This window comes from Mastigoproctus giganteus, chromosome 2, assembly GCF_048544385.1.
Source record: "Mastigoproctus giganteus isolate SK-2022 chromosome 2, ASM4854438v1, whole genome shotgun sequence".
NCBI lineage: Eukaryota > Metazoa > Arthropoda > Arachnida > Uropygi > Thelyphonidae > Mastigoproctus > Mastigoproctus giganteus.
The window spans coordinates 102,577,393-102,599,491 of record NC_143576.1 but is presented as its reverse complement, the minus strand read 5'-3'; the positions used below and the strand labels follow the sequence as shown (position 1 = coordinate 102,599,491).

The 22,099-nt window shown below is 37.6% G+C and overlaps 1 protein-coding gene across 2 annotated transcripts in view; it reads left to right on the top strand.

Annotated features, from left to right (window-relative positions):
- Positions 1-21,183, top strand: part of LOC150089470 (cilia- and flagella-associated protein 100-like) — a 310,734-nt gene extending 289,551 nt beyond the window's left edge. For both annotated transcript variants that reach the window (XM_090368613.1, XM_090368614.1), the window contains exons 14-16: positions 8,294-8,390; positions 16,039-16,158; positions 21,062-21,183. In XM_090368613.1, the coding sequence (XP_090224739.1) occupies positions 8,294-8,390; positions 16,039-16,158; positions 21,062-21,178 (334 nt within the window). In that variant the 3' untranslated portion in view covers positions 21,179-21,183. The remainder of the gene's footprint in view (positions 1-8,293; positions 8,391-16,038; positions 16,159-21,061) is intronic.
- Positions 21,184-22,099: the final 916 nt, after the last annotated feature.

The window sequence follows — 22,099 nt, the reverse complement described above, 5'->3', positions numbered from 1 at the left end:
TTTAGGCTAAATGCATTACTTTTAAAAATCCGGCATGTGCTATATCCCATGTCTCAAGTATGCCAAATTCATAAGGTTCTACTGTACTAGTATGTACTGGTATATATACCAGTACATACTAGTACAGTAGAACTTTACTGGTTTAGTAGTTTTGTAATCTTTACTTGATTCATAGGTGTTTTATAATAAGTATTCTTTAATCGCACGCGCTCATGTGTGTGCGTGTGTGAAAGAGAGCCCTTCAGGTCAAGGGTTGCTGAATTCAAAAACGATACCAGCTAAGATTTTTTTTTTTTTTTTTAAAATAGCCATGTAATATTGCATAACACTCATATACATATGTATAGGTCCCAATATATCCTCTGTGACAGCACAGTTGTTTCTCCATTTGCTACTCATTTGGAGAGATCGTTCCACTCCACTAGAAACTAAAGAATTTCTTAACAGTCTCTTCAGTTAGGATTGTAAATAGCCAATCTGAGGTGGAGCTTTCCAGCAACGTACAAATTGGCATGCAAACAAGCACACTTATACAGACTTAATACACAACAAAATTGAATCAATCTACTATTGGAATTTGTGCACAATTGGCCAGAGCAGCTGATGCACCAAAAATTCCAAAGTAGAACAAAACACAAAGTACCTGGACTAACCACAACAGTGCACAGTCATTACAATAAATTAGTGTGAATTTTTGTTGTCACATTAAGTTTCAACCTTCATCTACACATATGTAGATGTCTGCTAATCGTTCAGCACAGGTTTCATTGTTGAGTGCATTCATTTTATCGTTATTTCTAGGCAACAAAAAAAAAAAAAAAATATCAAAGTTAGAACAATGTAAAAATACCACTGAACTTGCTTCTGAAGCACTGTACATTATACTACTCACACTACTCTGCCTGAATGGCATTGTAGATTCAAAGAGGGAAGAGAAAGTTTAATAGAAAATCACTGTAGAAGACTTAATTCCTTGCACACCCAGAAAAAAATCAAAACAGCCAGAAAGCTTGTGCACGATAATTACTATATGACTGTTGATAAACTTGAAGACTTAAAAATTCACATGGAAGCTGCCATAGAATTTTAAGCAATAATTTGAACATGCATTGGGTTGCTCAGTATGTAGGGCATCTGATGATGATGAATTTCAGCAGAACAGGTCAATAGAGAAAGTGATGTTAAAAGGAAAGATATACAGGTGTTGAACAAGCTGTGCGAAGCAATTCAGCAAAATTCAGCAAAACAGAGAGTCTTATAATGGGGGATTTTAATTTCCCAGATATTGACTGGAATTTGTGGGTTGGTCACTCGCACACTAGCAAGGCTTTTGTGGATTTATTGGATGATTGTTTTCTACACCAGCATGTTCGTGAGGCAACAAGAGGGAGCAATAATCTTGATCTGATTATCAGTAGTGACTCTTCATGCATTAAGAACCTGCAGATAAATGAACCACTAGGTGGCAGTGATCACAGTGTGTTGAAGTGGGATTTACTCAAGGAGGTAACTACCATCAGAGGTAAAGGGAAGGGTTTTTGTTTTCGTAAAGGCGACTATGATGGTCTGAGACAGTATTTAAATTCTATACAGTGGGACCAACTGATGATGTTACCAACAGCAAACTCAAAATGGGAAGCATTCAAGGAACTAATCTTGGAGGCTACCAGGCTTTACATACCAACTAAGAAATATTGTTCAAGGTTTAGGCCTAAATGGTTGTCAGATGAACTAATGAGACATGTGGCAGAGAAGAAAAATGCATGGGATACATATAAATTAATGGGTGACATGGAAGCCTATGATAGATATAAGTTGGTCTGTAACCAAGTCACAAAGGAGATTAGGCAGGCAAAGGCAGACTACGAAAAATCCTTGGCAAAGGATGCAAAGAAAAACAGAAAAGAGTTCTTTACATACTTGAACTCGAAAAGGAAAGGGATGAATCAGATTGGTCCACTGGATATTGATGGTTCAACAGTTGAGGATCCTGCTCAGGTGGCTAACAATCTAAACGAGTATTTTGCATCTACATTCACGCATGAGGAGTTATTCAGGAAGGAGAATGATGTAGGTAAAGTAAACATTGGCAGTGAGCTGGATGATTTTGTAATAACTGAGAGGAAAGTGGATGAGAGATTGTTGAGGATAAACATAAAAAAGGCACCTGGGGTGGATGGGATCTATCCAGTTATATTAAAGGAGGCAGCAAAGGAAGTATGCAAACCCCTAGCCATAATTATGAGAGCTTCTTTGGACTCAGGGGAGGTACCCATAGACTGGAGATGTGCAAATGTAACCCCAATTCACAAAGGAGGATCAAAGGCTGACACAAGTAATTATAGACCTGTTAGTTTAACTTCTGTTCCAGGTAAATTAATGGAGGCACTGGTTAAAGAAGCACTGCAGGATCATCTAGACAAGAATTCAGTTATAGCTCAGACGCAGCATGGTTTTGTTAAGGGCAGGTCTTGCCTGACCAATTTGATTGGATACTATGATGTAGTCACAAAAGAACTGGATGCAGGGAATAACTTTGATATTATATATTTGGATCTTAGAAAGGCTTTTGATACTGTTGCACATGGAAGACTGCTGCACAAATTGGAGCAGTGTGGCATTGGAGGCAAATTGCTGCTATGGATAAGGGGATGGTTGAGTGGCAGAAGACAGAGAGTGGTAATCAATGGACACTGCTCAACGTGGACTAATGTTATTAGTGGAGTTCCTCAAGGTTCAGTGTTGGGTCCGTTATTGTTTTCGGTGTTTATGAATGATATTGATGATGGGATATCAAGTTTAATGTCCAAGTTTGCAGATGATACGAAGGTTGGCAGGGTCGTCAAGGACACTACTGACGCTATGCTGCTGCAACAGGATCTGGAAAGGTTGAACAGATGGGCTGAGAGGTGGCAAATGAAGTTTAACATTGACAAATGTAAAGTACTGCATATGGGAAACAGTAACCCCAGAGCAACGTATCAACTCTGCGGTACCACACTGACAGTGGTGGAGAATGAAAAGGACCTGGGGGTAATTGTGCAGGGAGATATGAAGTTCTCTGAGCAGTGCAGACGAGCTGCAAGAGTAGCTCATGGTGTCTTGTCAGTGATATACAGGAATTTTTCTAGCAGGGATAAGGAGGTGATTATTCCCTTGTATAAGGCAATGGTTAGGCCACATCTTGAGTACTGTATACAGGTCTGGAGGCCTCATTTCAAGAAGGATGTAGAGCTGCTGGAACGGGTACAGAGAAGGGCAACAAGATTAGTAAATGGAACAAAGGGTTGCTCTTACGAAGAAAGGCTTAAGTTTTGCAAATTACAGAGTCTGGAGACTAGGCACCGGCGAGGTGATCTGATAGAGGTGTATAAGGCCTTGAATGGTTTGAGCATGCTCAATGCCAATGGGATTCTTCATCTTTCTCAGAATAATCACCTCAGAGGGCATAAATTCAAATTGAGGAAGGACGGATGTCGGATAGATGTGCGGAAATTTGCCTTTGGCCAGCGGGTGGTTGGTTGGTGGAACCGACTTCCATCACTTGTTGTTGAAGTTGATAGCCTAAACAAATTTAAAGCTCAACTGGACAGGTATTTCGAACGAACGGAGGGGTGAAATGGGAGAGGGTTTTTTTTTTTTTTTTTTGGGCTGATGCTGAATAAGCTTGCTTTCTTGCATCGTATGCCTCTACTAATGCTAATGCTAAAGCTGCCATAAAATTTTAAGCAATAATTTGAACATGCATTGGGTTGCTCAGTATGTAGGGCATCTGATGATGATGAATTTCAGCAGAACAGGTCAATAGAGAAAGTGATGTTAAAAGGAAAGATATACAGGTGTTGAACAAGCTGTGCGAAGCAATTCAGCAAAATTTTAGAGAATAGCAAGTAGCAAAAGACTAAGTTTGATTCATGCTACTCATTTGGTAATGCACTAGCATACCACCCATTTTGCTTGTAACACAATATTGTTAAGTTACCACATCTTCCCTTACTGATCTTATCTGTCACTATACAGTTTTTTCTTTTCCTGAAAATGAAGCAATGTTCACAAGACTATATATAGGACTGCAGGGCATGCTACTTAAATTATTTGGATCAGTTGCAGATATGCAAAAAATTACAATTCTAAGGCTTCTGAATATAAGGGTTTGCACTTGGGAAACATAAATCTGGCAGTTACTTATAAACTAGGGGAAGACAAGTTAAAAATGATTCAGGACAAAAAGACTCGGGCAGCTAAGAAAAGCACACGGCATCCTGTCGATGATATATAGCACCTTTACAAATAGGGAGAAAGATGCCATTTTCAGAACAAGACCACATTTGAAATTTGAAATAGAGTAAACCCCGCAGGGTTTACTCTATTTCAAATTCGCGGGGGTTATGTTCCTCAGAAATGTCGCGAATACTGAAAATGCGAATACTGAGTTATGTCTCCCATAGTAATAAAGGGGTTCCGTTCCAAAGTATGAAATATATAAGAAAAACTAGTCTAAAATTTTGTCTATATATGTATCTTCATAATATGACTATGTACATAGACAGTACATAGTGAAATGCAAGCATATGGCATCGAAATGAAAATAAGAAACAATTTAATATTAAATGTAATATTTATTAGAAATTTCAAACCAGCACCTTTGCTAGCTAAAAAACTTATCCCGCCAGTGCTATCACCAGTTTTGCTAAAGTGTTGATAAAGGAGTTTTGCCTTTTCACAAATGATGAGTGAACTAAATGGAATTTTATTTTGAGTTCGGTCTTCTATCCACAGATTTAAAACCTTTTCCATTTTTTCTAATTTAACATCACGAGTTACAGAGCAAATTTTTGAAGCAATTAGCACGTTTTCACGGACACTACGGCGGATTTTTTCTTCCGATTTCTTGATTGATCGTACCGTTGACTCTGATTTTATAATGTTTTGGCACTGAGGAGACACTTTCACCATTAGAAATTTTGTCTAATAACTCAATTTTATTCGCTAATGTTATCACCTTCTTTTATATTTTCACATTTCTCTTGTTATTCATAGCCATATTTTTGTACGGGTTAGAAAGAACTTGTCCACAATAAAGTCACTTTCTTCCGTTAACACACTCGAAAAAGTCTGTTTTACACTGCAAAACGGTAGATTTATCACTTTTGTAAGCATATCAATTTATAAATGTATTCAATTTTTAAGCATATAAATTAAAAGCAAACGACGAAACCTTCCACGACAAGCGCATAACACTGAACAAGGATTAGCGAGAAACATCTACGATCGCGATTTTGTCACCCCTCTCCCCCCACCCACTGAGTGCTGTTTTGACCGAGAAAGATAATTTTAGCCACGCCCATGTTTTTTTATGGTGGAAAATGTTCACGGCGCTTTAAAATTCACATTTTTTTAGGTTTCATTTTATATTAAATCAGCGACTGCGAATACAGATACCGCAAATAGCGGGGGTTTACTGTACTGGGGCCTCTCATTTTGCAAGTTCTGCAAAATGAGAGCGAGCTGCGGATTCTGTTCTATTGAAGGCCATTCATATAAAGATTGTGCTAATAAAGAAAGACCACCTTGTTGCATAAACTGCAAACGTAGGAAGATAACAGCAGAGCATACTGCAGTAGACCATACTTGCCCTGAGTATGAAAAGGCTATGTCCCTAAGCCGAAGAAGAACTGATTATGATTGAAACAGTGCTGCACTTGGAAAGAGACCCAGTGTGAGACTACAGTTTTAAGGTTTTAAAGAGTTAAGCTGAATTTTACCGCCAAACGTGTAGAGGTCTTCCTCCTCGAGGAAGGGGCGGAAACTGTGGTCACACAGGATATTCACTTATTTCTGTGTGACCACAGGCTAAAGACCAATTTTAAGAATCCTTTAATCAACAGAAATGCTTAGAACAATTTTGGCAGAGTAACAACTAAAGTGATGATAAGTCACATAAATATAAATGTATTACAAAAGTTTAAAGACTCTGGCGCAGATAGGCAATTGCCTGGGTGGCGCATTGAAGGTTCTGTTGCTTAAATGTACTGGGGCCTGAAGCACAAAGCTCTGACCCTCATATACAAAGCAGTATATGTCCCGATTGTTTGCTATGGTGCCTCCACCTGGTATAGACAAGCTACACTAACAAAAAACAAACAGAAGCTGGATACAATTCAAAGATTCATGCTGCTATCAATTAGTAGGGCGTGCCGCACTGTTAGCACCCCTGCCTTGCAAGTTCTAACAGGTTGTCAGCCACTCTACCTAGAAGTAGTCAGGCGAGGCCTATATTACCACCTTAGGAAAGGAACACCAGCTGAAATAGTAAATCTCCAGCTGGATCTTGCAAATGACCCCAAGATAGAGAAGAGGAGAATCACCCAACACCTACAAGCGATATGGCAACAGAGCTGGGAAACCACGCAGAAAGGAGACATCACGAGGCGATTCCTCCCAACTATAAACCATACTCACCCAGAGCCCCCTCCCTGGTTCTCACCTGGTCTGCACATGACGTTTATTATCACTGGACACGGCCCCTTCCGTCAGAAACTCACAGCTATGGGGATTGAAAGAGACCCGCGGTGCCATTGTGGAGAAGAAGAGTCCTGGGGGCATCTCATGTATGAGTGCCCTGCCTATGACAACAGTAGAATCAAGTTTGCTACCGCAATTCAGAGGAATCCATGTAACCAAGAGTCCTCGCTGCTGCTCGATGAAAACACATACAGGGCACTAACTGTGTATGCGCAGGAAATCTTCGCACTGAGGCTAGCCAAGATTGCTGAAATGAGAACAACATTGGATCATGCTGCCCAAGGCCTGAATCAGACTGGCATGGGTTAGCTCCTTCTCCGCTAGAGGACACTGCCTTGACAACTTGCTAATCCTTTATGGGTAGGAACACTGCTGGTACCATTCTGGTGCGGGACTGCTGGCACTCATCGAGTGCGGGATACTGCTGCAAACCCCCTTATAGGGTAGGATTAGCCGGCACCGTTCTGGTGCGGGATTGGTGGCACTCTGGAGAACTTCTGAGTGTGGGATACAGAGTCCATTGGCCTCTGGTGATCATGCAGGGGCACCTGTCCCCTGCTACTTTAACTCCCACTCCCAGACCCCTATTTTCACCTCACAAAGAGCGGACTGCTCCTTAACTTCAGTCCGTCCTCCTTTCCCTCTTTCTGTTCCTTCTAACTCTTACTCCTGCTCTGTTTTCTCCTCCCCCCCACTTTTTTTTTATATATATTTTATTATTTATGTATTACTTTTTTTTTATTTATTTATTTTATTTATTATTATTTTTTTATTTATTTTATTTTTTTTTTTTCACTTGACCTTTGTCAGGAAGCTTAAGCAACCCTGGCAAAGGCCAGCCAGAGTATAATGGGCAGTCTGGCTCACCTCCCAGTGGTGGTGGCGGGCAACGTGGGGTCCCACTAGGGGCTCTGCGGCCAAGCAGCCAGAGACACAACAACAACAAAACATAACACTACTCTGACAGAAACCAGACATTACACGTTTTCTGGCTTTTACAGAGATTCTGTACTTCTTCACAAAGTACCATGGTGCAGATGTGGGAAACCACAGGTGGCGCCTTTCACAAAACACTATGCCACTATGCACTGTATTTAAGTCTGCAGGTGGCACCTGAAAAAAAAGATAGCACTCTTAGATTCAAGTATAAGAATCTAAATGGAATCAGTAAAATGAATGAGGGAGATATATTTCTCCAATTGGTAGGAGAGATAAGAACTAGGAAGCACAAATATAAAATCTTAGGGATTAACAGAAGACTGGACCTCTTGGAATAAGTTCAAAACATAATTGGATGGTCACTTTTTTTTTTTTTTGCAAGTGCAGGGGGAAAAAAAAAAAAAGTCTGCTTTTCTGCATCATTTAGTCATTCTATTACTCCCATCACACTGAAGAAGACTGATTTATCATACCAAAAAGTTCTGATTAACAAAACCTCACATTCTTAGATCTTTTCTGGTTTTTATAGTTTTCTCAGTTAATTTCCTGAAATAACGGATTAAAGCCAGTCATATAATCAGATCAGGAATATAAATTCTTAAATGCAAATTTCCTAATTTCTTTAGTCAAGGTTTTCATAACCAAAATAGTTAAACCAATAGTAGATGGATCTTTCTGAGTACCTTTGTTAAAATGAAATGGGGAATATAGTGTATACGTATTATATAGTTTTTTTTTTTTTTTTTTAGGTATTCATAGTTAGACCTTATTTCTTATTTATGCTGCTCAAATTACTGATTTTAAAAAAAATAGATTTTCTCTCCACTAGCATTCTGATGATGCTTACTGGTATTGAAAACCAACTTATATTACTCCTAGAGACTATAGATAACCTTCCTTCAACAAAATTGGAAAAAACTTATAGAGTAAGTTATTTATTAATATAGAGTTAATATAGAGTAAGTGTTAATTTAAAACTTTTTATGGTATTCTTGGCCAGTAATGTGCTAAATTTGCTAATATAAAATTATATTTTTAAATAATTGCATTCATCTTTATGATTTATACTGTGATATTATTTCAGAAGGAATACTGTAATTGTTTCATAAAATTATGAAACATTTTCCTGTTTATTAAGAGAAATATAAAACAGTTATAAAATCTATAGGATTGGAATGATTAAAAATTTAATTCATAAACCAATGGACAGAAAGTTCTTAACTGTTAGTGAATTTTTTTTTTTTTACCATACTAGGAGAATACCACACTAGGAGAATTTAGCAATAATGCACATATGGAAAAATGTTTGTTAAAATCATAAAAATGTTTAGATACCAAGATGCAAACAAGAAAATGCAGGCCTCTCCCCACTATATAAAAATATTCCATTAATATCGTTCATTTTGCCACCACTGAGAGCTATGACCTGCATTCAGCTACTTTCAGTCTTCCATAACACTACTATGCTTGTAATATAAGACACCAAAAGAGTGCAAGAAGAAAATACACCTCTGAAAAGGAAATCCAATGAAACAAGAATGAAAAGAAATATTAAGAGTAGGAGATCTGAGGACTTACTTAATAAGTACAAAAAAGTTTAGGATTAAATTCAGAAGTGTCTGAAATTCTGCCTAGACATAAGAGGGAGTACATGTTGAGAGCCATGTCAATCGATTCCCCTTGGAGAGACTGCAAGACTCATGGGTTAGAATTTTTCTCAGCATGGTCTCTGCTTGTTAACAGGAGAGACTGTTTTTACAGAAATGAGATACACTTAAATAGGGTGATGCAACGATATTTGCTGATGCTATTGAGGCAGTGTTAGATGGGTCGGAAAACTGGTAGCTTGGGGAACACACAGACTAACAGATTAACTAGAGCCATGGGCAGAGATGAAAGTGATTCTTGCACTGCTTCTATTGGAATATGCAGCAATTTAAACCAAGATGTCGAGGATTTAAAGGTCTGCTGTGGGTCATCATGGAACAAGTAAATACATGGGCTGTGTTAGGGTAACTAAGAGTAAGAACAGTGCATGTATAATTGCATATGCACTAATACTAGGAGCATAGTAGATGAATTCGAAGATACTGATTAATTCACCAAATACAAACATTGTAGGGATAGCAGACACATGGTGTCAATCAAACATAAAGGGGTGCAGAATTTGAATATGTCGAGCAATGTATACAAAAATGTGTTTGTGTTTCATGGCAGTCTCCAGGGTTCCCCCCATTAGCCGCTGTAGCATCTGTATGAGACATGTGCCAATGCTGGCAGCATGGTGTGTGTTCTGTTGAGTGTTTGCTGGCTCCTGGCATCTTCACAGGCATGGGGCATAGAATGAGTTTGTTCACTGCTTCCCATCCTTTGCCCACGTGGAGGCACGTTGGGGTTCACATTGCACTGACGGTATGCCCAGGAAGAGGTTCCTCTGGAGAGGAGTTCCCCCCAAATAAAGTGAAAGTAAAAGGAAGATTGTACATCAGTGGGAGTCATGTTTCAGGGAGGGGAGGAGTAAAGTTTTAGACAGTAGCCTATGGAAGAGAGAGGCTCCCCTTCAGAAAAGTAGAGTTAGGGGAGCAATGTGTACAGAAAGGACAGACAGGATGGGAGGGGTTATGCTCTTAGTTAAGAAGCATATTAAATCTTAGGCAGTGCATCCAGTAGACATAGGTGGCCAGTGCAATGTTAAGTCAGTTTGGTGTGACATAAGCACTGGGAAAACAAAAATGAGAACAGGAGAGTGTTATAGGCCTAATGACTGTGAGGAGTATAAGAAACAACTATACACAGAAATAGAGTGGGCAAGTAGATCAAAATGTCTTATAATGGGGAATTTTAAATTTCCAGATATTGACTGGAACTTGATTATTCACACAATAGCAAGACTTTTGTGGATTTATCAGTATGAGCACTAGCTATAGGCTTTTGCTTCACCAGGGAAAACAAAAAGAAAAGTAGATAAGAAAATACAAATTATGCACTTTTTTGTTCAAACTGTCAGCCTTAGCTGCCTTCAGAGGCAACCTGTTCCAAGTAATCAACAACTTGCTGGCTAAAAAATTAATTTCCATAAGACATTATAATTTTCTGGTCTGCTCTTTGTCTATATACAAGGGCTGTTCAATAAAGAAAGAACATAAAATTTTTTTTTCACAACATGCCTTTATTAATAATCCATATTTTGTCCTTTTTAAAAGTAGTCCCCATATCACGAAATGCCATTCTTCAAAAATATGGTGGAAACCATTTTTTGACACATTCATTCATTTACGAATCACCTCCGATGTCTTTACAACCTCTCTGACAACTGGAAACATTTTCCTTGCAGCTCCTTTAACTTTGGAAATTAAAAAAAAAAAAAAAAAAAAAAAGTCACAGGGTACAAGGTCAGGGTTGTAAGAGAGATGAAGAGCACATCTGACATTAATGCTGGCTAGGTACTTGATGACAATATGAAGTCTCACATTGTCGTGATGCAGCATCCACCCACCAGTAAAGTTCTGTAGTGAGGTCCCATAACAGTCATATGATGTGGCACAACCTGCTGGTAAACCATTTCTTGCATGTCAAAAAAGAGAGAACATAACCTGCAGAAAACTTTTGCTTTATTTGGTGTTGGCAGTGACACAGACTTCCAACCTGAGCTTTGTTGCTTACTTTCTGGGTAAAAAAGATGAAGCCATGTCTCATCCACCATTAACACCTTGTGCAGAATCTCATCACCTTCCATTGCAGCTCCTGGCAAACCTCCATGCCAAATTGCTGTTGCTCAGGCTGGAATAGTCTTGGAACCCAGTGTGCACAAACATGTGTCATATGCAAATAGTCATGGAGAATGCTGTGCATGCTTCCTACTGATATTTTCAACATTCTCTGCCAGTTTCCTTACTGCTATGCAGCAATCTTCTCTCTCAAATACAGAAGCAGTGTTTATGGTTGATGTGGTGACAGCAGTGGTTGGAGCTCCAGGACCACCAATTTTTTTGATTGAATCATGTCCATCTTTAAACATTCTAAACCACCTGCGAGCTGTGCTATATGGAAGTGTAGATGCAATATGACTCTTAACATTTCATACACTTCAGCTGTTTTCTTGAGATGGAAACAAAATATGAAGGCAGCATACTGTTCCTTGCATGTCATCATGTAGGCAAATCTGAATAGGCATTAATTCAGCATCAAGGTCACACTGTGTGCATGAGTCAACTGTGCAGTTCCACTAAAGGAGCAATTACAAAGAAATTCATTCCTGAAGTAACGTTCACGTTCCCAAAAGCCCCAAGCTGGTTTTCCCCTGGCCTGTACATAATGTACCTCCTCACAGTGGCCTATATGATCCACGCTGCCACTGACGAATCTTGGCACCATATAATGTATGACTGTCCTGACTATGAAGACGAAATCTATTCTGATCACAAAGATTATTAAAATGCCAAAGGACCAAGAACATATACTAATTCATAACCATGACAATTATAAACACTTCACCACTTTTGCACAGGATGTTTTCAACAGACTAAGAACATTAAAGAGCCTAAACCACCAAGAGCAATAACTTGAGACAGATTCTGGGCACCCCTTTCCAGTAGCATCAACCGCCAACCTCATCAAAGCTCAATTGAACTGAAATTCACTTCCTTCATCTAAGTTCCATCAGGCTGATATCTGCAACTGAATCTCCAGGCAAGATCAACCAGTATCTGATCCCACTCAAGACTGCAAAACCCAGACACTGGAGACACTAGCAGCTTTTCTGCCACAAGCCACATTGGCAATCAAACCGAGCACGCTAGCATGGTTTTTTTTCACTCCCCCGGCTACAGGGAGGAGATTGGTTCCTGTCCTTTTCCCTCTGGTGAGGCCTGGGCCTGACTCTCTGGGGTCGCCTTCTCTATCGTCCCCATACCTCTGTCTTTCCCCCCAGGCTTCAGCTCCTCTTTACTCTGTCTATCTCGCAGTGTACACCCTACCCAATTTATCAATTAATAACATCCAAATTTAATCCATGCTTACGTTACTCTTGGCCTTTTATATTCTAGCATTAACCCCCCCCCCCCCCCCCCTTTTTTTTTTTTTTTTTTTTTACATAGGCCCTTGCCGCTGAAATCTTTGGAAACTAGGTGGCAGGGCCTGCCAGAGTACAAAAATCTACTGGGTACCTGACCTGCTTCCTCGGGGCCAAGTGCGGTAACGGTGGGTTCCAACTGCTAAATGGTCAGAAGAACAACAGTACACAACACTACCCATCCATCCACTCCCCACACACTTTTTAAATCTCTGGCCTTCACAGAGTTCTGTGCTACACAAACAGAGATGGGGGAAACCCCTGGTGCAGTCAGACAACTAACACACTTTGCACTTTGTGCGGTTGCTATGTGATGCAGCTTAGTTTGGGCTTAAATTACAAAGCTCAGCTAGAAATAACAAGCAGTATGGTTGTTCATGAAAAAATTATAATCATCCTTTATTGAATGGCCCTCGCAGTTAGTTCATTATATGATGTCACAGTTATTTGGCATATAACAGACTCTTATTCACATTTTTGCTGTCTCAGTGATCTAGATTGACTCAACATTACACTGCAACCCACTCAATTGGATTACTGTTTTAGAATCTCATATGCTTCTTAACCAAGACAACACCATCCTGTCTGCTATCATTTTGTACACCTTTCATTCTCTAAGGAGTACATCTTGTATCCTCTAGATCAGCAGTTCAACGTAATATTTTTTATTGCAAACCCCTTTCGATGTAATATTTTTAATTGTGAACCGCTTTTAATGTAATATTTTTAATGTGAACCACTATGTCTGTATTCTCTGAAATTGTATAATATTTCTGAATTTTTATTATAAAATATTTCCAGTACTACATTTCTATAAGCGACAATGTGTAATAATAAAAATTATTATTAAGTATTATTTATACTGTACTTGTTTTAAAGTACTGCCAGAGATTTTTATTAATACTTAATAATAATGTAAAGTAGTTATTAATCAGTCCAAGCAGGCTAAGAGTAGAAAACTTGCTTCTTGTCCAAATGGTAGCTGAGCATTCTGGTCTCAGATGGTTCTGTTGCCACATCAGCCAAAGATAAAACTGACCTACTAGCATCCCATTTTTCTTCCAACTCATGTATTGATGAGCTTGGTAAATCACCTCAAACCATTCCCAGTGCACTCCATTCAATGCCTCCTGTAGTCTTCAGTCAAAAGGATGTCAGAAGGATTTGATGAATCTGATGCTACGAAAGCTCCAGGTCCTGGTGGTATTTCTCCACTTGTTCTCAAAACCTGTGCCTCTGAACTTACTCCTGTTTCGTGTAGTCTTTTTTCACTTTCTTATTACAAAGGTGTTTTCCTTTCTGCTTGGAAATTTGCTGATATCCAGCCAGTTCTTAAAAATGGTGACAAATCCTTTCCATCCAATTATCATCCCATTGCAATTACTTCTACTCTTTCCAAAGTAAGGGAGAAATCAAGTAACCCGCCAACTCTTAATCTATCTGGAAATCTTTCATCTGATCAATGATTGCCAGTATGGATTCCGTCAGTGTCCTTCCACTGGAGATGTTCTGGCTTATGTTACCCATCTATGGACAAATTCAATGGAAAAGTTTGGTGAAACTCAGGCCATTGCTCTTGTCATTTCAAGGGCTTTTGATCGTGTTTGGCATAAAAATCATAAATAACCTTCCATCCTATGGTTTTCTAGCTGTTCTTTGTAACAGATATCCAGTTTTCTCTCTGACTGCTCACTGCAGGTGATGGTAGACGGCTCTCTGTCTTCTAACATCTCCACTAATGATCGTGTTCCACAAGGTTCAGTTCTTTTTCCCACTCTTTTCCTCTTGTATATTAATGACCTTCTTCCATTGACCAGAAATTCTGTCCATAGTTTTGCTGGCAATAGCACATTACATTCCACCTTCTAGTTTAAGAAACTTTGCCCTGCTCAAACAGCTTCAACTTCAAGTATCCACTACCAAATCCTTAAATGCTGATCATCAGGTTGTTATTTGTTATTTGGTTTTTAGGAGCATTAGCAACTAAGGCCATATTGCTCCGGGAAATGCAGTGGTCATTCCCTGACCTTTCCACATCCTCCATATTTGGTGGTGACGGGCTCGAACCCCGGTCTAATCAAGAAACGTGTGCTACGCACTGCTGCTCCTTCCCACCTGGCTACAGAGGCGCCTGATCATCAGGTAATTCTCCAGTGGGGCCAAGATAACTTAATTTCAGTCCTGTCTTATATCTCGCAAAAAAGATTCTTATGCTTATCTTCGATGATGCTCCGATTTCTAGCAAGATGATATATCTCTTTTGGGGGATTACCCTGACTTCTAATCTCTCTTGGCATAAAGAAAGTTACAAATATTGCTTCCTCTGCATCTGTACAAATCCGGCCTACCATGGAATATTGTTCCCACATCTGGTGCAGTGCCCTCAAAACCTCTCTCAGGCTTCTAGATTCCATTCAGAAGAGGGCAGTTAGGTTAATTAATGACTCATCTTTAAGAGTCTCTCCACTCTCTGTCTCCTAGACATACTGTTTATGCTGTATGACCTTTCTACAGATCCATGGGCACTGTTCTTCTGAATTGGCTTCTATAATTCCCGCTCTCTCTTTCAAAACAGTCCGAACACATGCCACTACCAGCCAACATCCATTTACTGTCCAACTTCAAACTCACAGAACCAACTTTTCATATTCCTCGTTTATTCATTCAACTGCCGTTTTCTGGAACAACCTTCCTTCATACGTATTTCCAGAAAATTACAGTCTACAGAAGTTCAAATATAATGTCAACAAGTATCTTTTTTCGTCTTTTCAATCTTCAACCCATGCACAATACTAATTACTACAGATTCTATAAAAAAAAAAAAAAAAGTACCTGTACATAAGAATGATTGTTGAGAATAAAAAAAAAAAAAATCTAGTATGCAAAATAGATTTAACATGATATACTGTAAGATAGTAAACTAATTATAAGGAATTGTGGGAGATGTGGTTTTTTTTTTCCTTTGGCAATTCTTTACTTTATTGTTTATTATTAGTTATATTTTGTAGTTTACAATAATATACCTATGCAAATCTGAGCAGATGCCATTACAGAATTTTTTAGTGCGAACAACCTGGAACACTTTCGCGAACCACCGGTTGGGAACCGCTGCTCTAGATCAAAGTGATACTATTTTTCTGATATTTGTATTGATAACTTAGCCAACACTTAAAATTCACCAAGCTTCTTTACTCCTAATGGCCTCCTAAAACATGTATAAGCATGAAGTGTTTCTACCTGTGCTCTTAGTAAATAACTTATAATTGCATGCTCCACAAAGGGCCCCTAGCAGACTTTGTAATTCCCCACATCGTTATCTTCAAGGCATGTCAGTATAGAAGTATTGAAATAAATAAATCCGACTCTAATTACACTATCTGTACCCCCCTTCCATGTTTGAATTTTCCTGTTTAATATGCTCAATTATATTATAATTATGTAATTTTATAACATAATTTATTGAAGCTGTTATAAATTTAAAAGTTATTTTTGTACTATTATAGGTAATACAGCTTGAAAAAAAGAACAAGGAAAGGAAAGAAGAAGTTGAAATGAGGCAAAAATTCTTTGAAGAAAGAATTAAGAAAGCATTAGAACGTACTCTAGCAAGTAGCAAAAATAAGGTAATTATACATTATTTTGTAAAGTTTACCAATTGGGTTTTTGAAGCTGCATCTCATTTTCGATACAGTATTTTGTTAAATATTTAGATTAGTATTTTATCCAGTACGAGTATACAGTATACTCCATGATTGGATTCACATAAGAATACAGTAAACCCCTGCTATTCGCGGGGGTTACGTTCCTGAGAAATGCCGCGAATACTGAGTTATGGTTCCCATAGTAATAAAGGGGTTCCGTTCCAAAGTTTGAAATATATAAGAAAAACTAGTCTAAAATTTTGTCTATGTATATATTATATGTACCTTCATAATATGACTATGTACATAGACAGTACATAGTGAAATGCAAGCATAAGGCATCGAAATGAAAATAAGAAACAATTTAATATTAAATGTAATATTTATTAGAAATTTCAAACCAGTGTCTTTGCTAGCTAAAAAACTTATCCCGCCAGTGCTATCACCAGTTTCGTTAAAGTGTGATAAAGGAGTTTTGCCTTTTCACGAATGATGAGTGAACTTAACGGAATTTTATTTTGAGTTCGGTCTTCTATCCACAGATTTAAAGCCTTTTCCATTTTTTATAATTTAACACATCACGAGTTACAGAGCAAATTTTTGAAGCAATTAGCGCGTTTTCACGGACACTACGGCGGATTTTTTCTTCTGATTTCTTAATTGATCATACCGTTGACTCATTGACTTTGTTTTGCCACTGACAAGACACTTTCACCATTAGAAATTTTGTCTAATAACTGAATTTTATTCGCTAATGTCATCACCTTTGATCTTTTCACAATTCCCTTGTTATTCGTAGCCATATTTTTGTAGGGGTTAGAAAAGAATTTGTTCACAATAACATCACTTTCTTCTGTTAACACACTCGAAAAAGTCTGTTTTCACTGTAAAACGGTATATTTTTCGCTTTTGTAAGCATATCAATTTATAAATTTATTCAAATTATAAGCATATAAATTAAAAGCAAACCACAAATTCTTCCATGACAAACGCATTGCACATACTGAATAAGGGTTAGCGAGAAACATCCACACTCACGATTTTGTCACCCCTCTCCCCCCCCACCCACTGAGCGCTGTTTTGACCGGGAAAGATAATTTTAGCCACGCCCATGTTTTTTTTTTTGGCGGAAAATGTTCATGGCGATTTAAAATTCACATTTTTTTAGGTTTCATTTTATATTAAATCAGTGACTGCGAATACAGATACCGCAAATAGCAGGGGTTTACTGTACTTACGTAACCATGAATGAAATAGAAACACCTACCTAATAATATATTGGGTTTCCCTGGGCCTCCTAAAGTTATGAAATCCTACCCAACTTTCTTTTTGATTTCCTGTCACAGATGTTCAGTTGGAGTGAATCTGAAGAGGTGGCAACCCAAGAAAGGAAGGAAGATAAAATCTTCCAATCATTATATTTAGCAAACCTTTGTCATATTTTTCACAAGTAATTTCAAAAATATTAAGGCCACAATGTGTAGATGACACTCTCAGGCTAAATTTTAACTACATATTGTAATCATGTAATAAAGGCCATGTGACATCAGGACATAAATTTCTAACATTTTTAATAGTATGGTAAGGAGACAGGTTATGGACACAATTTCAGAAACTGAAAATGTATCATAAAGACTTACCTATCCAAGAGCATCCTAGAGATATTTCAGAGAACAACCGACATATTACTATAAGATAGTTCAGAGACCACTACTGCACATTGATTTAGCTTGGATCATGCTAGCATCACACAAAGCATTGCTTTGAGGACACAGTTGTTTACATTGTTCAAGAAGGGGGAGGTCTGCAATTCGTGTTCATTTCAAGTTTTTTCATGCAACGGTATCCTCTTCTACCTTACCCTTTCATTGAGTGGCAGGATTTGCTAATCTTCAAGGTCACTAACCACTACACCTATAGCTTGAATAGCATGATTTGCTAATCTCAAAGACCACAAAAGAACAGTTTTTTGAGAACTTGAAACAGAGGGGAGCAAAGCATTGAAAAGATGTTTAGTTAGTTAGTTAGATTTTTTTTTTTTTTTGGCGCATCGGCTTCTGTGGCCATAGTGCAACTCCCAAGGTTTTTGCAGTACTCTGATCCAAGCCCAGGCGGGATTTGAATCCGCGACCTTTGGGTTGCTTGAAAAGATGTGAGGTTGTTTCAGCCACTGCAGTTAGCATCGAGCATCTATTGCTTGTGTAAGGGTTCACCGCAAATGGAAAAAGGCAATCTGTAGTTTGAGAACTTAACTGTGCTGGTTGTCTTTTTTTGTGACTGTCCAGTGTATATCGGTGAATTTTTACATTTTTTTGGCAGTTTTACAGACAACTATTATTCATAATAAATTAAGAATTGATTTCATGGATTATGGTGAATGTTAATAAAAGAAAGTCATATGCCATCAAGGAAAAGCTAACTGTAATGAAAAGAGTAATGTGCCACTTATTAACAGTTGAAAGCCTTGTTGAAAGAATCAGTGAGAAAAAGGACAGAGGGAAGTTTGTATTTTAAAAATTTCTTTATTTTTCAAAAATAAAGGATTTTTGAAAATTTTGTTTGTTCATACAAAAGTATTAAACCCTTTGTTTTATCAGTCACTTTCCCGATAACTTTTGTGCATTTGCAGTCATGTACAATATATATGTGATACTCTACACAAATATGTACAGTATATGCAGTAAACAAGAAATTCATATCACGCAAGCTACTTTGCTATTCACTTCTATTCATGTGTTTATTTTTTAGTTGTTAAAAAATACTGACTACAAAGCTGCATTTATCGTGCTCAATAACTTAACATTAAAAGGATTTTTAGACATTTTAGAGAATCAATGAATTAAAGAAAAACTGTAGACATTGATTATAACACAAGTAACAGCCCCCCCCCCCGAAAAAAAAAAAAACCTCACAGTATAACTGGGGAGCAGGGTATATTGCTTATACACTGATGTGCAAAATTTAAGGACCAGTCAGGTTTTCACCTGTACCTTCTCACAGGAGTGGCCTGGATATGGGAAAAGCATACCAAAGGAACCTCGTGAGGTACAGAAATGAAGGAAACAACACTGACACAACAACAGAAACAAAACGGTACAGAGGAACTTGAATCAAAAATGGCAACATAACACTGGCTGCCATGATACAGATGCATCACTGCCAAAGATGGAATAAAGGAAAGACGTGGTCCTCAAGAGGTGGCCATCCCTAATGTCGATGCAGGATTTGCACTGCCTGTCCATACTTAGAACAATGTTGTTAAGTTTTTGCGGTAACGTCGTCCATTCCTCTGTCAGCACCATCTTCAGCTGGTGAACATTTTCTGGTGGGTGTGCTAAGCGCCTCCCCAGAGTGTCCCATATGTGTTTGATGGGATTTAGATTGGTGGAACGGGCACGCCAATCCATATGAACAATGTCCTCACTTTCCAAAAGCATATCAACAGCTGCAGTCCGCTGGGGTGTGGCATTATCATCCATAAACACGAACTCGGGGCCAATGGCACCTCGGAACAGACGCACGTGGGGAAGGATTACCTCAGTACAGTAGAGTGCACTGGTTACAGTACCGCCTTCCAGTATCTGGAGTTGTGTACGTCCATCCAAGATGACACCTCCCCAGACGAGAACACCTTGACCGCCATATCGATCCCTTTCAGTGATGTTTGCGGAGTGATACCATGTGCCAACCTTCGCCAGATTAGTTGATATAAATAGGAATGAAGAGAAGATATCTAAAAATTTATGTTTTTTAAATATGATTGAAGATTTCAGTGAAGGGGAACTCAATTCACCATAATACCGTAACTGTAATAATACTGATAACTGGAATTGTGTGAGTAAAAACTCACACAATTCTAGTTATCAGTATTATCACAAATGCAATAAGATCGGGTTTATAATTAAACACTAACAGAAAAGCCCAATAAACCGGAAAGGGGCAAATTGTTTTATGGTAGTGACCTCCAGAAATGTGTTTTAGAAAAATATCATAAATGATTCTGATAACGGAACATATAACAATGAAATGAAAGTGTAGTGCAATTTCCATTATAAAAATGACCTTTTAGCGAGATAAATAACTTAGTTATATAGTGAAAATTTCAACTTCCGAGGTCTTGGAACGAATTACCAAAAAAAAAAAAAGCTTTAAAAATGAAATTTTAATGTGTTAATGCATTATGATATTTTCACGATACCTCCATTTATTCCTACAGGATGCAAAATACGTTTCCACGATTTTTGCACCGGCCAGTAAAAACTTATGTAAAGTCTAATTTCCATAAGTCTATTATGTAAGCTGGGGAGTGGCTGTATAATCAAATTATCCCAAGTTGTGCTTGCCAATTTAACAATTCTTAATAGCAGTACTCTGTGTCAGAAAATATTCAACTAGGTTAGGAAAAATAAACTGAACTGCTCCTAACAGCCAAGTCTAGGCAGCAGGGCCTTTGTTATGAACAAAACAGACTAGGCATTTCTGAAAAGGGCCAAGTTTGCAACAGTACCTTTCTTGAAGCAATCAGTTGATGTCTAATAGAATATACAAAGAGAAATCCACAGACAGAAAAATTTTAGGTAAATTAATGTTTTAAAGCTTTACTGTATTGGGTAAATAGTTTAATGGCTGTATTTCAAAATAAAATGTATTTTGCTAGTAAAATTTAATTTCTAATGCAGTGTGAACTAAAAAAAATAATAATAATAGTGGCACAAATTATAGGTTAGGAACCACTGGTAAATGTTATTTAAAATTTACTTTAATTGCAAATTGTATTCTCTACAATTACAATTTTGTGAATTCAAAAAACATTTTAAATTTACAATATGTTCTTAATATAAAGAATATGTTGAAATTAAGTTATTAAAAAAAAATAACATTTCAGATCAGACGAAAACTGATGTTTCGATCTCAGCCATCAGAAAAAGAATCAGAAGAAAAGGAAGCTGCACAAAGGGCTAAAAGACAAGAGAAAGATGAAATTGCATATTTTTTTACTTAGTAATTCCTCTCACCCTCTGCCATAACAAATCAGAATTCTATTTATTATTTATATCCTAAATCCATGGAAAACTTATATTTCATATCTGTGTATACATGGCTAAGTGTCTTAGACAATAAAAGAAACATTTTCAAATGAACTTTAAAATCATTTTAATGAAAATGAACTAGTTAAAATATATTGAAAATAAGTTTTTCGTGTGTGAAAAAATGACTCGTACATCAACTATTTGTGTAAAATGATTATCACAGCATACTTTTTCACTTTACTCATTCCCTCACATTTTTGAACTAATTCAAACCCTCGTGGTTTGCTTTTGGCAACTCCTGCACATTTGATCTGGAATCGTCAGAAAGTAGAGCTGGAAATATGTTCCTCGTTGCTAATGTTTTATGTTCTGTTGAACTGTTATTTCTTAGGGGTTGCTGCCTATGTAGCTTTTCAGAGTCACGTGAAGGCCAAAAATTATCCTTTGGGGAGGAAGAAAAACACAGATTTAAAAAAAAAAAAAAAAAAGTTATTTTTATATAATGAAACACTCAATAAAAGTACATAAGCAAGAGTTAGCCTAGGCATATATTCTGTAAGTCAATCTACAGCAATCAGGGCATTAAGTGGGGGAGATTTATCCATTGAAAATAATGTAAATAATTTTAACTAGCCAGTGTTACGTATTTTCTAACTGATTTTAAGGCACCATTTCTCTATATAACAATATTAAATGTAGCAGAAACATTTAAACCATTAAATATAAACCTGGAATAAAACACGAATACAGTATATGTTCATGAAAACTGACCTTAATTGTGAAACCTTATATGCATGCCATTACAATAACACTTGCTGCACTATTCATTTTCAGATCACTCAAAATCACTAAATTTAGTCTAAATTTAGCACTCTCCCAAACTCGGTCTTTTT